This window comes from Ischnura elegans (assembly GCF_921293095.1).
Source record: "Ischnura elegans chromosome 13 unlocalized genomic scaffold, ioIscEleg1.1 SUPER_13_unloc_3, whole genome shotgun sequence".
Lineage (NCBI taxonomy): Eukaryota > Metazoa > Arthropoda > Insecta > Odonata > Coenagrionidae > Ischnura > Ischnura elegans.
In genome coordinates, this window is record NW_025791659.1 from 3,337,859 (window position 1) to 3,355,122 (window position 17,264).

At 38.6% G+C, this 17,264-nt stretch overlaps 1 protein-coding gene across 5 annotated transcripts in view; it reads left to right on the plus strand.

The window, feature by feature from the left end:
- The window catches only part of LOC124172808, a 184,651-nt gene that overhangs the window by 32,396 nt on the left and 134,991 nt on the right, over positions 1-17,264 (plus strand). For all 5 annotated transcript variants that reach the window (XR_006868279.1, XM_046552292.1, XM_046552295.1 and 2 more), the window contains one exon: positions 3,430-3,781. Coding sequence is in view for 4 of the 5 variants with exons in the window: in XM_046552292.1 (XP_046408248.1) it covers positions 3,430-3,781 (352 nt within the window). In the remaining variant the exon portion in view is untranslated. The remainder of the gene's footprint in view (positions 1-3,429; positions 3,782-17,264) is intronic.

Sequence of the window (17,264 nt, forward strand, 5' to 3'; positions counted from 1 at the left end):
TTCCATATTTCCCCTAGTGACAGCGCACTGTGCCCATAGTTGTGTTTGAGGGGAGGCGTGTGAGGGGTTTGAGGGGTGGAAGCGGAATCTCAGGTAACAATCCCGAGCCGGAGATTAGTAACCAGTATATAAGGGCCATGGTCATGGCAACACAGACCTTAAGGCTGTGATTGAACGACCTTTTAACCAAAGTGACCATTAACCCTGGTGAGAAATCAGACACCTCTTCACTTCCCTGTCACCCTCCATTTTCTCACTCACAACCTTTAGCCGGCCCTAAATTTTGCTAACGATAGGCGACGTCATAAGAGCACTTTCATTGCTGCATTTTGCATCCCCGGCGTTTATCGCCTTTGCTATATTTTTAGTTAGCGTGTGACCAGTGATTTTTATGTGATCAATATTTCTGCCTAAAATGGCTTATCAAACAGACCGTGAATTTGACGCAATTTAGACCGTGAAAACCTGGAAAATACCGTGAATTTTATAATTTTGTTAGAGTGGGAACCCTGAGGGTATATAGGTATTGCATTACATTGTATTTCTTGTAGACTTACTATTGTAGACATTGTATCACTTTGGGATCCAAAGTCGAAGCGGCAATGCTTGAAGATCGACAGATTACAGTTCGGGAGCTGTGCGAAAAGATTTCGGAGGTCAGCAAAACCTCAATTGACAAGATTTTGACTGAACATTTAGGCTAGTCAAAGGTCTGCTCAGGATGGGTACCTAAAATTCTCACTGCAGACCACCAGCGGCAGCGGGTTGAAGCAGCCCAAGAATTTCTCGCTTTTCACAGAACAATGGAAGAGGCATTTTTGGACACTATTGTTACTGGTGACGAGACCTGGGTACACTACACCACACCGGAAACAAAGGAGCAATCGAAGCAGTGGAAGCACCCTTCTTTGCCCAGAGCGAAGAAGTTCAAACAAATCCTGTCTGCCGGGAAAATCATGGCTAGCGTTTTTTGGGATCAAACGGGCGTATCGTCGTGCGAGTTTATGCCTCGCGAGACAGCAATCAATGCTGACCGGTACTGTGAGACCTTGAAAAATCTTAGACGTGCAATAGGGTGGTTTCCTTCGTCAAAGAACACGATAAGCATTGATTGCGATTCGTTACCCACCATTAGTGTATTCATAATATACAAATTATTTTGTTTTAGAAATACCGGGTTAGACGAATGGCAATGGTCCATTTTTATCCTCATTCGAAAAGGGCCAGATTGGCGCCCATGCGATGCCACTCCACATGACGTCACAGGGACCTAGTTTCTATAGGATAAGATAGGAGTTATACATCGTCTGAGATTACCAATGCATGCGTGAGGCGCAGAGCTCAGGGAAACATGTCTCAACAATCACTTATTAAAACTGGCTAAGGTCGGAAAGTTTTCCTCGTTTGATAAGTTATTAATAATCCTTATTTAAGTCAAGCGCTACCAGCCAGCAGGGTACTAGGCTACCCGCTAGCATCCTGTGTCGTATCAGCGCTAAGCCTCGCCTCAAGGTCACCTCGCAGGGCGGCAACGGGAACCAGAAATACGTCACGCGGAGAGACTTCCCGACATTCATACTTAAGCGTCGCGTTTTCGCGCACTTGAAAATTTTCACTTTTCATTTAATCGCAAAAAATAGATATCGTCATTTAAAAATCTAAAAGCGTGAAATACGTACTCCAGGAGTAATAATCTTTCGATTTAGGCAATAAAAAAATAATAGGAAACCACCCTATTCAGAACAAGAGAAGAGGAATGCTGACAAAAGGAGTGCGCTTTCACCATGACAACGCCCGACCGCACACCGCCAATCGAACCATAGCCCTCATCGAAAGATTTGGATGGGAAATGGTGTCTCACCCACCCTTCAGCCCAGACTTAGCACCAAGTGAATTCCATCTCTTCCCCGAGTTGAAGGAAAACCTTGGCGGAACCCAATTCCAGACAGATGAAGAGGTGCAAAACGTGGTTGTTAGTTTTCTACATGGACAGGCGGCAGAGTTCTATGACTCTGGTTTGAAGATGTGGGTGCCTCGAATGCAGAAGTGCATAGAACGCAGCGTCGATTATGCAGAAAAATAAAAGAAAGACTGAACTTTCCAAAAATGTACTTTTCTTTGCAATTAAATCAGTTTTTTGATGTGAAAAAAATTCGTGGAACTTATTTTACGGACACGCCTCGTATATACCGCAGCCGGAAAATCGGGAGTCTGCTGTAATACCGGGGTGTATGGGGGTATGGAATACCCACCAGGATAAGTGGTAGGTGCGAGATTAACACATACTCAATGCTGAGAAAATTTGTCTTAACACACCGCCACGCGGAAAAAAATATTTTGCAATAATATCAGTTATTAAGTCTTCCTTAATCGTATACAATCATACATAGTTCAAAAATATTAAAATTTGCACTATTAATAAAGAAAATATTAAATATTGTAATAAAATTATAATAAATATATTATAATAAAAAGAAGGCAAAAAATCTGCTGCAAGCAAACGACTTGGATCCAGTCACAGGAGAAGACACACTGAGACGCTGGGCACAATTGCAGGGTCTAGTAGAAGACACGGAGGCAGATGGCGGGCCGAGAAACCTAACGAGACTGATGCCTTGTATTCAAAGCATCCGCGTCCTAGGCTAGCGCGGCATGGATTCAAGGCATCCGCATTGAGTGTGTTAATAAATTGCAAAATTTTAAGATAAGTTGTTCAAAATGGTAGGTTTTACGGCTTTCTGGGGGATATTTTATTAATCCTAACACTATTCTATTGGTAATATCAATACAATCACATAAAGTGGATTGAACTTAAAAATTTCTCAGAGATCTGGGGGGGGGGGGGGGTTTATCCCCCAAAATCCCCCCTCGCTGTGCCAACTGGTTATACATGCGTATACATATGTGTCAATTGTTTTCTTTGTTATTGTTACTCCTTAGTGATTGGCATTCTGCTGTTTTTTGGCCTGCATTAAATAAAGTAAATGTATGTCGTTATATTATACTTTTTCTCTCTCTTCTGTCCCGTATACATATGTGTCAATTGTTTTCTTTGTTATTGTTACTCCTTAGTAATTGGCATTCAGCTGTTATTTAGTCTGCATTAAATGAAGTAAATGTATGTCGTTATATTATACTTTTTCTCTCTCTTCTGTCCCGTATACATATGTGTCAATTGTTTTCTTTGTTATTGTTACTCCTTAGTAATTGGCATTCTGCTGTTTTTTGGTCTGCATTAAATAAAGTAAATGTATGTCGTTATATTATACTTTTTCTCTCTCTTCTGTCCCGTATACATATGTGTCAATTGTTTTCTTTGTTATTGTTACTCCTTAGTGATTGGCATTCTGCTGTTTTTTGGTCTGCATTAAATAAAGTAAATGTATGTCGTTATATTATACTTTTTCTCTCTCTCCTGTCCTGTATTAGGTCCTTCAACCAATGCCAAACGGTCCAAGGGCCGGCGTGATACAGGGTGCTAGCCATCAGTACATCCCACTGAGCCGCCATACCGTCCCTCCGGATGGCAGCGTGTTATCCCGCCAGCCCGTGGTTTTGGATCGTGTTTGGCACAAGGAGCGGCTAGAGTTTGTAGCAAACACTGCCAGCAACCCAAAGTATGTTTTTGTGCCTGATAGCAGGACACTCGGTGAAGATATCAGCTCGATGGGGAAGGTTGTTCGGTTGGAACGGATGGTGGATGGGGATCGCTACATCATGAACGAGATCGTGTTGGGTCCGACCGTGGGCAATCCCCCAGTGACTTCAATGAACCCAAATGGTACGGCATAGAAATGGTATACACACAATAATGCAGTAGATTGCGTAAGTAGTGAACATGTACAAAAGCATGAACCAAATTAGAAAGGCCGTTTTACACGGTACACGGAATTGCGCAATCTGACGTACTACGTGCGAAGGCGCAATCAAAATTGCGTCGTGTAAAGCGGTGAATTGCTAGAACACATGCGAGAATGCGTGGATGCGAGACGGCAAAATAGCCCCTGTTCTAATTTCGTTCATGCGTTCGTGCAATTCCGCGCCATTTTAGAAATTAATGCAGCTCCAACCTGCGCAATTCCGTGCCCCTTGTAAAACGGCCTGAAGAGGTTCTATTTTCTCTACATGCATTCGCCAAAGTTGGGTGGCTACACGATGCATTTATTCGTCCATTCTCGCATTCATGTATTTATAAATTAACTCGTCCGTGTTAATGTATCGTGTAACCAGGCCTCGAGACACTGCGCTATTGATATTTTTCTTTCTATTTTGAAATCAATAGAAATTTACGCAAATTTTCCCGTACATTTACCTAGTATTTGTATTAAGCGCCTATATTAACATTAGGGAACTATTATCTCAGGCAAAGTTTTCAGTAAGGTTGATAAAATAAATGTTTCTTGTGAAGTTGATTTTATATTCAACTTATTATTTTGCATATACAGTAGATTCCGTTTAATGGGTCCACTGGCTACTTGGGGCAGCCGCTTAATTGGGGCAGATCTTGAAGAACAGAACCCAATAGAGGAATATCCCAGAGTATTCTCCGCTTTATTGGGCCATGAGTCGGCGACATAGAGACTATACTCGAGACGAAATTAAAATTTTTTGTTTTCGGAATACTATTTTTTATATTTCCCTCCTTTGATTTACTCTAATTTTTCACAAATGTTCCTATTCTTTCACTATTTTTAAAGTTCTTATTGTTATACTATCCGCTAGAGGATAGGACTTTTCTTCAATAGGACTTAGTAGAAGACATTCAATCAGCGTAGCCCGAGGCTGTGAAAAATATTTTTATCAAAAATGTTATAATTCTTAAAAATGATAATAAATTAACTGAGCTCCTGATTTATTACTTAAATTAATATTTGAATAAACTTTTGTTGCATTATAAACATTCTTTAGTCTTCTTTCCTCCATTTCAAAGTTTTTTATGCCCATATACAAGAGAGAAAGTGCACAGGTTCGATATGTCACAATTAACCTGAATCTACTGTAATAATAATAATAATAATAATAATAATTTTATTCACCTTGAGAAATGGTGTAAACCATATTAGGTGTCGTCCAATACAAATTACAAACATATAAAAATAAATTCTGAGTGCAAACACATTTCACAATCAAATAACGTTAAAATTACATTCAAAATACTCATCTATAGAGTAAAGGGGATGTCGCACAAGCCAAACCCTTAATCTCCTTTTAAAGATCGCAACATTTTCAGCCCTAATAAGGGTTTGTAACCTGTTGAATATCCCGATATTGACTTTATGGAAGGAGTTATAATTTAAAGACAACTTGCAATATTCAATGTTCAAATTGTTTCTGTTCCTCGTACCATAGTTGTGAACATTATATCTGTGCATGTAACTATCTAGATAGTCTTCGACAAAGCAGAGTGCTCTGAAAACATATAAACTGTAAACAGACATGATGCCCAGCTGTGAGAAAAGTGGCTTAGAATGATCACGTAGGTTAGCATTACCAATAATCCTTATTGCTCTTTTTTTGGAGCAGTAAAACTTGTTTGACAGAAGAAGCATGCCCCCAAATGGTATAAAGCCCCATTTACAAAAACTTAAGTTAATGAAAAAGAGATAATAATTATAATGATGTTTATTCCATATTTTTATTTATCTATTTATTTTACGTTTTCCCAATAACCCAAGGGAAAGCTTTTCAAAAAACAAATTGCCAAAACACTTCATAAAAGATACACCAAAAGATGTAAAAATAAGCTATAAACTCACTGCTACAATAAACTATTACTATAATTTTCAAAGAAAATATTAAATAAAATTCAACAATTCATACTTTGCAGGTTACAATGACACATTATTCTCAATTATGATACTTATCTGAGATATAAATACACCCATGTCTCGTATAGCGCAATTTCGATGTAGCGCAAATTCGTTCCTCGGGGAAACATTGCAATGCAGTGTAGCCTAATCAAAAATCTTAAACGCTCTCGAGATAAAACGTGAACTTGCGCTAAGTACTTACGAAATTTCTATCATTTTACGCATATTCATATTATTGCTTGCCTCAAATCTTCTTTTTTGTTTATATATTATTCGAAATCCATTGCTGTGCAATGGCCAAAAGTATTACTCGTCATTGGGTCAAGATAGCCGGCCTACTGAAGTAATTTATCTCGTCTCCTTAACAGAATAATAATGAATAATTTAGATCGTTAATTAAGCATGGGGCTAGTAGAAATGAGTTTTTTTTCAGCAATATGGTTTGAGACGTATTTTTGCCGTCATAGGTAATCGGGCGATTGACTTCAAGGTAGAGAGTCTACGCTAAAGCCTTCAAGGTCATCGGTATTCACGGGGGAGAAATGGAGCGGTGGCCGAGTGGCGCATGAATAGCATCAACACATAAAAGGTTCCGCTATAGAGTCTCAAACACAATGGCTTCGTTCCCTCCCCGCAGTCGTATGCCTTCTACGTCTCAGGAATACAGTTCAGCAGTGGAAGGTGATATAGATAGAGTAAATAGAGTAAAAAGAGATACAGAGTAAAAACCAAGAGAATATGACAAAAAAATAGGAATGCGTGTAGAATATCAAGAATTTATCAAGAAAAACTATAAACCTAGAAGAGGAATTGAAAGAGGTCAATTGCTTTGAAAATGGAGAACGTCAAAGCGATATTCCTCGGAAGTTTAAACGCACGATGCCTTATTCTGAATAAAGACGAAGTTAAAACATCAGTGACCTCAGCCGGACCAACTTCAGCCAAGCGGTCTACACATACGGAAAGTTCATAGTGAATCAGTACAAAAAGACGAGAGTGGTAATTGCTCCGAGACATTTAGTGAAAGCTCCGGTTGGTTCCAGAATTTAAACGGCAAGCAGGTATTTTCAGTGCGGCGATATCAGGTGAATCTGCAAGTGTGGATAGCGCAGTCACCGCAACATTTTCTGATGAACTCCAAGCTGTGATTGAAAGTGGCTCCTTTCCCCCTCAACTACTTTTTAGTGTTGACGAGACGATATTGTTTTGGAAAAGAATGCAATCTCGTTCATTCATTTTCAGGGAAGGAAAACCTGGGTCAGGTTTCAAGGCATTTAAAGACTGTTTCACGTAGCTGCTATAATGACTCAGAGGACTCCAAATTAAAATGATTTATCATTCTTTAACTCCGCTAGCTATGAAATGGCATTCAAAGTAGCATTTTCCTGTCATTTCGATGAGCGACAAAAGGGCCTGGGTGACACAATAGTTGTTTTTAGACTAGTTTGAAAAATCGTCAACTGCCGGCAACGCATTACGATCCCCTGAGATAGCAGATGTTAGCCCACCCGCACGACAGGAGGGAATTTAAAAAGCACGTAAGAATTTTTTTTAACGTGAATAAAAGTCTTCAAATGCGTGCATACTATCTTTAAAGATGTTTTAAACAAGAAAAATTTATATAAATAATGTTTTCTAAGGCTATTTATGGGAATATATATGTTTTAGAGGAAATTCAATACCCAAGACCTATGCTACCAGGAACGCATCCCTATCTTCCCAATGTTAAAGCGCTCTCGTATAACGCAAATTCGTATAGCGCAAAGACCCCAAGGAACGCATCCCTTGCGCTATACGAGACATGGGTGTACATTTTTATCCCATGATAAAAACATATACAGTTTACATACAGTGTTGTAATCCCTACATATTCTTATTAGGGGAGAGCTGTAACAATATTTTGATTTTGCAAACGGAATGAGGAAGGTTTGCTGGTGTCTTTGGTGATATTGCGGAACATAAAAATTTAATTTCTGGAGAATAGCTCTGTCTTTTCCGTATTTTACTATTTCATATAAAAACTTAAGTCCTATAAACTTCCTTCTTGCATTAAGTGACTTAAGTCCATAAAAATTTAGCAAATTTTAATGGACTTTCCCTCTATTTCATGTTTAAAAAAAATAATAGTGCGAAAACAAGCAGCGTTTTGTGCTATAAGATGGTTTCCTATTCTTTTTTTTAATTGCAAAAATCGAAATATTATTACTCCTGAAGTACCAGGGTTCCCACTCAACCGTGAAAGCCATAAAACCGTGAATAAACAGTGAATTTTGTCTACCGTGAAAAAACCTGGAAATAGCCGTGAATTTCGTCATAAAACCTTATAGATTTCTCATATTTGATTGTAGAACTACGATAGACAGATTAAAAGAAAAATCGATGTTTCGATCATGTTTCAAGGCCGAGTCACGTGCAGATACTGTCCATGCATTTACCTGCACACGTGTATTCGAAGCGCAATTATTAATGGGTCTGTGTGCCATGACAGCACATTGACCTTAACACGTTGCATACTGGGGTATTTAAATTCCTAGGAACACCGATTAGGAAATATGTGCCTTATTAGGGCGTTGTACCTTTGGTTTAAACATAGTTAAAAAGCTAATGTTTAGAATATAACTTCACCCAATCAAACGTTATGATGCATCAATTCATTATGAATAACGAACGACAACTGAAAACGTATTAACCAATACGAATGGTGCGCCTAAAATTAGTTTAGGTTGACGCGCCTAAATGATGAGAATTTTCGTCATCCGTCCGGAACGTTCAGGAAAAAATTGACGAGAATTCTCGCCATCCGTATGCAATGCGTTAAGACTGCGATTGGAAGACATTAACCCTAACAAAAAATCAGGCTCTTCTTCACTTCGCTGCCACCCTGCTCTCTCCATTTTCCCACTCACCCCCTTTTAGCCGGACCTGAATTTTGCTAACGATAGGTGACGTCATAAGAGATAGCACTGTCATTACTCCACTCCACTCCACTACTCCATTACTCCACTCAACCGTGAAAACCTTAAAACTGTGACTAAGCCGTGAATTTCGTCTACGGTGAAAAAACTTGGAAATAGCCGTGAATTTCGTCGTAAAACCTTAAAAACCTCTCAAACTTGATTATAGGTCTGTGATTGACTGATGAAAAGAAAAATCGATTTGTCGATCATTATTTCAAGGTCAGTCATTCGCAGACACGGTCCACGTATTTATCTGCACACGTATATTCGAAGTGTAAATATTGGTCCTTGTGCCATGACGATACAGAGACCTTAAGCCTGTGATTGGAAGACCGGTAGCTAAAGTGTTCATTAATCCTGACAAAAAATTGAATTCCCTGTCACCCTCCATTTTCCCACTCACAACTTTTAGCCCACTCTAAATTTTGGCAAAGATTGGCGACGTCATAGGAGGACTTTCAATGCTGTGTTTGCATTTCCGGCGTTTATCGCGATTGCTAAATTTTTAGTTTGGTTAAAAGTGCGGCCGGTTATTGTTACGTGATCAATATTTCTTCCTAAAATGGCTTATCAAAAGACCGTGAATTTGGCGAAATTTAGACCGTGAAAACCCGGAAAAAACCGTGAATTTTATCATTTAGTTTGAGCGGGAACCCTGAAGTACAGAGAAATCACAAGTACAGTAGGCTTCGTTCAATGGGTCCACCGGTTACTTGGGGCAGCCGCTGAAGTATTGAAGGCATCGATGACTGATCGTTTCGTAGTACCATGACAATACACAGACATTAAGCCTGTGATTGGAAGATCGGTAGCTAAAGCCTTCATTAATCCTGGCAAAAAATTGACTTCCCTGACATTTCCCACTCACAACCTTTAGCCGGCTGTAAATTTTGGCAAGTATTGACGTCCTAAAAACACTTTCTTTGCTGCGTTTGCATTCCCGGCGTTTATCGCGTTTGCTAAATTTATAGTTTAGTTAAAAGTGCGGCCGGTAATTGATACGTGATCAATATTTCCTCCTAAAAAGCCTTATCAAAAGACCGTGAATTTGATGGCATTTAGACCGTGAAAACCTGGAAAAAACAGTGAATTTTATAATGTAGTTAGAGTGGGAACCCTGAGTACGTATTTCACGCTTTTAGCTCTTTAAATTACGGCATCTATTTTTCGCGATTAAATGAGTAGTGAAAAATTTCAAGCACGTGAAAATGTGATGGCTAGGTATGAATGCTGGGAAAAGCCCATGTGACGTCATTCTGGTTCCGGCTAGTGTGAGGCCACCTTAGTGCGAGGTGCGCTTTTCGAAGAGGTGCCTACGCCCCTTCGAAAATCTTTGTGGAACTGTCCACGGACATGACGAATCATAGTCTGTGGACGTTAAATTTGGGGAATATAATTTTACGAGCGTGCTGCGCCCGCTCCCAGCGCGGGCTTCCCCCGCTCTTTTCAATGCAGGTCCACAGCGGGATAGGTGCGTTTCTAATTTTAAAATGTAGAAAAAAAGGCAGGGTCTCATGTACAAATTTAATTGGAATGTTCATGTACAAATTGAGGTCAGGGGACCTCTTTAAACACAACATTGGAAGTAATTACACTATCCTCTGTTAAACGCACATGATGACTCGTACTTACGTATCAACAGGAGACTTGAATGTGGAATCAGCTGCCATTTGACAAAAGTTATTTAAAGACTGCGAGATATTGTTGCAAATGAACAAATGAATCAGTTTGTGCGCTGTTAACGTCAGGAATATTTACCGTTTTTTTGTTTCTATTTTAATTATTTAAAAACCAATTTTAGGAAACAATAGCAATATTCAGGAAGTAAGAAATGCGTGTCGCATGTTCTCTGATAAATTCTGTGCATTTTGGTACCTCATTTGTAGAGTTTGGTTGCGTATAAGTTGAGAAAAAGGTATCTATACAGTGGAAATAATATAGAGGATTTTTTTTACTAATTTGTCACTAAAATTAGTAAAAAGGAACATAAAATAATAAGGCAGTTTAGTTTTGATTTAACGTTTTTGTTTTTCTTTTTCCTATTACCTTGACCTCATTTAATCAATGATTAAATAATTCCTGGAGTGTAGGTCATATAAATAATGCAAAAAAGCTAAACAACTGAAATAACAAGTTACAACAGCAACAACTTTTAACATTAAGTAACAACTAACTACGCAGGGTTCCCACTCTACCGTGAGAACCTTAAAACAGTGAATAAGCAGCAAATTTCGTCTACCGTGAAAAAACCTGGAAATAGCCGTGAAATTCATCGTAAAACCTTAAAAACCTCTCAAACTTGATTTTAGATCTACGATTGACGGATCAAAAGAAAAATCGATTTGTCGATCATGTTTCAAGGTCAGTCACTCGCAGACACTGCACACGTATATTCGAAAGCGCAACTGTTAATCGGTCCATGTGCCATGATGCCTCATTGATCTTGAGCCTGTGATTGGAAGACCTTTAACCCAAGTGATCATTAACCCTGGTGAGAAATCAGACACCTCTTCACTTCCCTGTCACCCTCCATTTTCTCACTCACAACCTTTAGCCGGCCATAAATTTTGCTAACGATAGGCGACGTAGAAAGAGCACTTTCATTGCTGCGTTTTGCTTCCCCGGCATTCATCGTGTTTGCTATATTTTTTATTACACGCTTTTATTTAACTCACTCTTGTCTGTCTGTTTGTATGTTTAGTTCAAATCTTGCAATCGAAAATTCGACCACTTTCCGACTTCCAATCGATCTGAAACTTTACAGGAAGTCGTATTCCCGGTGACAATACAATATTTTACCACTTTCGAACATCTAAAGTGTGTATTTTGATCATTATAAACATATTAATTGTAAATATGGAATTTTCAACATGGCGGATTTTTTCGAAAAAAATACAACGAGGTGGGCTTTTACAGTTAAACAAAACTTATGAAAGAGGTCAAGTATACGATTGCAAGATGTGAAGACTAAAAAGTAGAAAATAATTACTTCTTTAAAAAAAACTTTTTAAAAAACACACTTTTATTTCACTTGGAACAAGTAATAAAATAAATGGACTAAAAAGAAAAAAATAAATTTTTATATGAATAGTTCAAAGAACCTGGGAAATCCATAATATTTTCACTATTAAATGTTTGAAATAATAATTCAAAGGTAATCTATAATGTTTTCACTAAACATAAAAGCGTGGGGGACTCACGGATATAAAATGTAATAGAAATTTAGTGGAGTAGTATTTTTATGTGATGGAGTAATATGTTATGGTTTTTTAAAGTTTTTTTTAAAGAAGTATTTATAGTTAATGTGCGGCCAGCGATTTTTATGTGATCAATATTTCTGCCTTAAATGGCTTATCAAACAGACCGTGAATTTGACGCAATTTAGACCGTGAAAACCTGGAAAAAACCGTGAATTTTATAATTTAGTTGGAGTGGGAACCCTGCTACAACTTTTTTGCATTACATATGACTTAAACTCCAGGAATTATTTATTGATTTTTGTTTTTTTTTTATGGCCATCCATGGACATGATTTCGTACAATAGGGTGGTTTCCTATTATTTTTTTATTGCCTAAATCGAAAGATTATTACTCCTGGAGTACGTATTTCACGCTTTTAGATTTTTAAATGACGATATCTATTTTTCGCGATTAAATGAAAAGTGAAAAATTTCAAGCGCGCAAAAACGCGACGCGTAAGTAGGAAAGTCCGTGCGACGCATTTCTGGTTCCCCCTCTCTCCTTGTGAAGTGACCTTGATCGAGGCTCTGAGCGCTGATAGGACGCAGGATGCTAGCGGATAGCTGAGTACCTTGCTGAATGGTTGCGCTTGGCTTAAAAAAGGTTTATTAATACCTTATCAAACGAAGAAAACTTTCCGAACTTAGCCAGTTTTAATAGGTGATTATTAAGACATGTTTCCCTGAGCTCTGCACCTCATGCATGCATTAGTTACCTCAGACGATGTATAACTCCTATCCTCTCGTGTAGAAACTAGGTCCCTGTGACGTCACGTGGAGTGGAATCGCATGGGCGCCAATCTGGCCTTTTTCAAATGAGGATAAAATTTGACCCTTGCCATTCATCTAAACCGGTACTTCAAAAACCAAATAATTTGTGTATTATGATAACACTAATGGTGGCTAACGAATCGCAATCAATGCCTATCGTTTTCTTTGATGAAGGAAACTACCCTATTATAGGAGAACGATCCATCTGCATGCCTTGCATTAACGCCTTGAGTACGGCATAACGTTATATCACGTCATTTGTACAGTGGAACCCTGCTGGAAACCAGGGTTGATAAAAATCATGATTTTTTTCAAAAAAATCATTTTTGTTGAGTTTTTTGATTTAAATCGGATTTTATAATTTAAATCATATTTTATTGATTCAAATGAGATTTTTATGATTCTCCATTCATCAAAAATTCAGTTATTTGCAAAACTAACTATTTGGGCAGCATTATTGGAGAATGATTGTTTGCAGAAACAATAAGAGGCAACATACTCTAAACTTAATACAACATTTAGTCAATCAGGGGAGAGAACTATGGAAATGCCTATGGTATCAAATTAAAAATTACACCAGCATAATATAAAATTGCTATTGGAAGTATCAAATGTGCTACATTATGCGGTTCTAAAGCATATGAAGTTTAGAAAAATTCTGTAATTGCAACTTTGTATGGTGCCTACGCTTAGAAGTTAAATCAGAAAACAATTTTTTTCAACGCATACACTAGTATTATAACCAAAGCCATTTTTTTTAATTTTCATGTTACATGCATTCCTACAGTATCATTTCTATCCAATATAATACAATAATATAAAACTAGAAAGATCTTATTTCTAATTGTGTTTTTTCGTTTGAGTGCTGTTCAATTCATGTACACCTACACCAACGATATTGCACGAAATATCACCCGAATTCCATTTGTCTTCTGTCTTTTTTGAATAACATGCGAAATATACGCGATCACGAATGTCACCTGCCGAATGTCGAAGTTTGGTGTAAAAGGTATCCAGAGTGCGGGTTCAGCAATTATATTTTGTTATGCTTCTTGGTATCTCCTTTTATTTATAGTGGACGTAATAAGTGGAATGTCAACTTAAACGCCAAGAGGAAGTTTCACACGATAGCCGACGGAGTTTTTTTTTTTAACATTTTATATACATTTTCTGCGTATTTTCGAAAGAAATTAGATTATTTGAGGAAATTTTTATTAACATAGTATTAAAATTTAGTGAATTGAAATAAAATCCGTGAAAAAAAAGGTTTTAGTTCCTCTCTTTTGGAACATAACCCCTAATTAGTATGGAAGTATATGGTTTGACTTTCGTACATTCGACTTTCGTACGAGTTTTCGGGAATGCATTGTGCGCGAAAGTCGGGGACCGCCTGTACTACGAATATTTTAACATTGTTAAGCTTTCAAATTAATTATATTGTTCCTCTCAATAGAGCTAAAATTATGAAAATCCGATGACGAGATACACTCGTCATTGCGCGGTTTGGCGTCGAAAGTTCATGATGAGTTAGACTTGTCATTACAACGCAAGGGGTTAATGCAGTAATTCCGGTGATTTCGCGTCCGATTTTCTTTTTTTATAAAGAGCGTGGAAAATATTGGTGGTGTGGTATGGTATTTGGAGGAGGCGACCGACAGCTGAGGTCATTTATTATTTATTCAACAATTATATTTTGTGGAACCGTGAAATAAAATGTGATTATTAATCATGGAGAGCACAGCTTTCGCTACTCGAATAAAATCATTTTAATCCTTTCAATGCATCGTGTTTCATGAAATATCAATTATTCATGTATACTATGTATGTTTTAACCATTTCGCGCCGAATGCCACACCTGTGCGGCTAGGATTTTCTTCCATAAACAACGAATACCACACCTGATACACAAGAACAACCACTAACACTAAAATACTAAGGTTCACTAACTCGATTAACTCATCTACAACTAGATCAATATACTTTAAAACAATTTACACATAATATGTTAACTGGCCACCTAAACAAGGTATTCTGCAATAATGAAACACCAAGATTATACGTCCGCCGGGCGGCGCGGCGACATCAATTCACTAGATACGTCGCTCTGCGCATGCTCGGGCGGCGTCCCAAGACTTAGCGCCCCGCGGCTACAAATGCGAAATTCTCGCGGTATTTGTGCGTGTTTTTTCCTACATTTTCGATTCATACGATTGAAAAAACACATTGGTTAATAAGATTTATAATTATAATTAAATGGGTATTTATTTTTTTCCTTTTTCAATTCTTGGGGAGGGGCGGCGTCCGAAAGTCCTTATGGGCAAGCCGCCACTGATTCAGGGCATACAGAGTGGATCCATTCACTTGTTCATTTGACCCTTTCGCGCCGAATGCCACACCAGTGCGGCTAGGATTTTCTTCCATAAACAACGAATGCCACACCTGTGCGGCGTTAATTTTCCTAACCTAAGCAACGAATGCCACGCCTGTGCGGCACAGGTCGAAAAAAGTGACCGTGGCGGACACAATAGACCCACGGACGCGGTCGCCCCTCGTGATCAGCCTTAGCGCGAGCCCAGTCCCATCTTCGGCCGCTCAGGTCGACCCTTTCTTATCCTCTCCATGCGGTCAACTACTGTTATTTGCAGTGTGTTTTCCAAAACTATATTTGTTGCTTACTTTTGATATCTATTGCTATAAATGAATTCATCTTTTTTTGCTGACCACATGGAAATTTCAAACAAAATTCTAACGTTAATATCAACGGAGTTATATACCAACTAGTAAATATACTAAATCCGTCTATATCAACGTTAGAACTTCGTTTAAAATTTTTGCACGCTCAGTAAAAATACACAAAATTAATTTTGAATGTAAAAAATCGACGCAAGCAACAAATATTTTCATATATTTTGCATTAACATTTTAGCCAGTTGACCGCAGACTCGTCCTAGGAAGGGGCTATTCATCCTTCGAGGGTCTGGGACGGAGGCCGAGGAAAGGGATCGGCGCCCCACTGAGTTGGGTCCAAAAATGGTTAGGGAGGGAACCACTGCCTTCAGTCGACGCGAAAAAGCTTCGTACAGGGGAGTAAAGAAAACTTTCAAGAGACTCGTATTGAGGAATAATTTCCCTCAACGAAAGGGTTGACATTGTTAAGCTTTCAAAATAATTATATTGTTCCTCAAAACAGTGCTAAACTAATGAAAATCCGATGACGAGATACAATCGTCATTTCTCTCAATGACTGCTAATTTTCGGGTTCTCCAGCTGCGTCATCATGGTCACGCAATTGACGTGGACCAAAAGATCGTATCCCGCAGGTACTATGCGAAGGCGTGTACACCCATTAATTGTCACATCAACATTCTCCGACTCAACTCAAAACTCGAAATTAATTGTTACAACCCCTTGCGCTGTAATGACGAGTATAGCGAGTTGCGATGCCAAACCGAGCAATGACGAAATTCGTGCATAGGTTTCCGCGGCGTTGTCCACGATGACTGCTAATTTTCGGGTTCTCCAGCCGCGTCTGTCGCTTATGGTTGACTACAGTTTTGCAAGCCATCCTGCTTTCGTCTTCAGGTCGAAGGTGAGAAGTTTTCATTTTTTGCCGTCTTGTATAGCACTGGCCGATCTTCCCCTGTGCGCTGATTGGTCAGAACTCTCTTCTAAACGTTTCTTATTGGTTAGCCGTTGTCCCTGTTAATATTTAGTGTTTTGTGAATTTCAATTGCTTCCCTGATTTGCCTTGGGTAGTACAGACTCTCTTTTGCCACTATCTTCGCTTTTTCGAAATCAATTTTATGGCCCGCCTCACTCCAAACATGCTCTGCAATGGCTGACAAGTGCAGTTGTTTTTTATTAGTGGCTCTCACATGCTCCTTCATCATTGTCGCCATTCCTCGCCATGTTTCACCAACGTATGATTTTCCGCAGGAGCATGTCACTGTGTACAGTGTGTCCTCGTTTAACGTCGTCCCGTTTAACGTTGTTTCACGATAACGTTGTCCAAAAATTGAAACCCTTGATCATTTAACGTCGTTATTGCTTCGCGATAACGTTGTTCAAATTATGCGCGCCGAAAAAAAATGAATGGCGAATAGGACGCAAGCGCATCTGATGTATAGTAAATATTACTATATTAATGCGATTGGTAATTTTCGCTCGACAGAAAAGGTTGGCGTGGGTAGCGTATGTTAAATATGCGTCTGAGCGAATAATTATCGCCTCATTTACCCATTATCCGTTTATTTTTCTGATGTCAACCGAAAAAAATGTCCACAAAGAAGAGTGGCTATCCTGGCGGTTCGTCAGACGTGAAGAAAAAACGGCGATATTAGAACAAAAACTTGGTATTATTAAAAGAATCGAAGTAGGTGCAACTGCTGGAGAGATCGGTCGAGTTTTAGGTTTGCAGGTCGAGTTTTTACAATTAAAATTTCTTCTGTTACTGAAAATATCGATGTTTCGCCATTAAAATACTTTCTT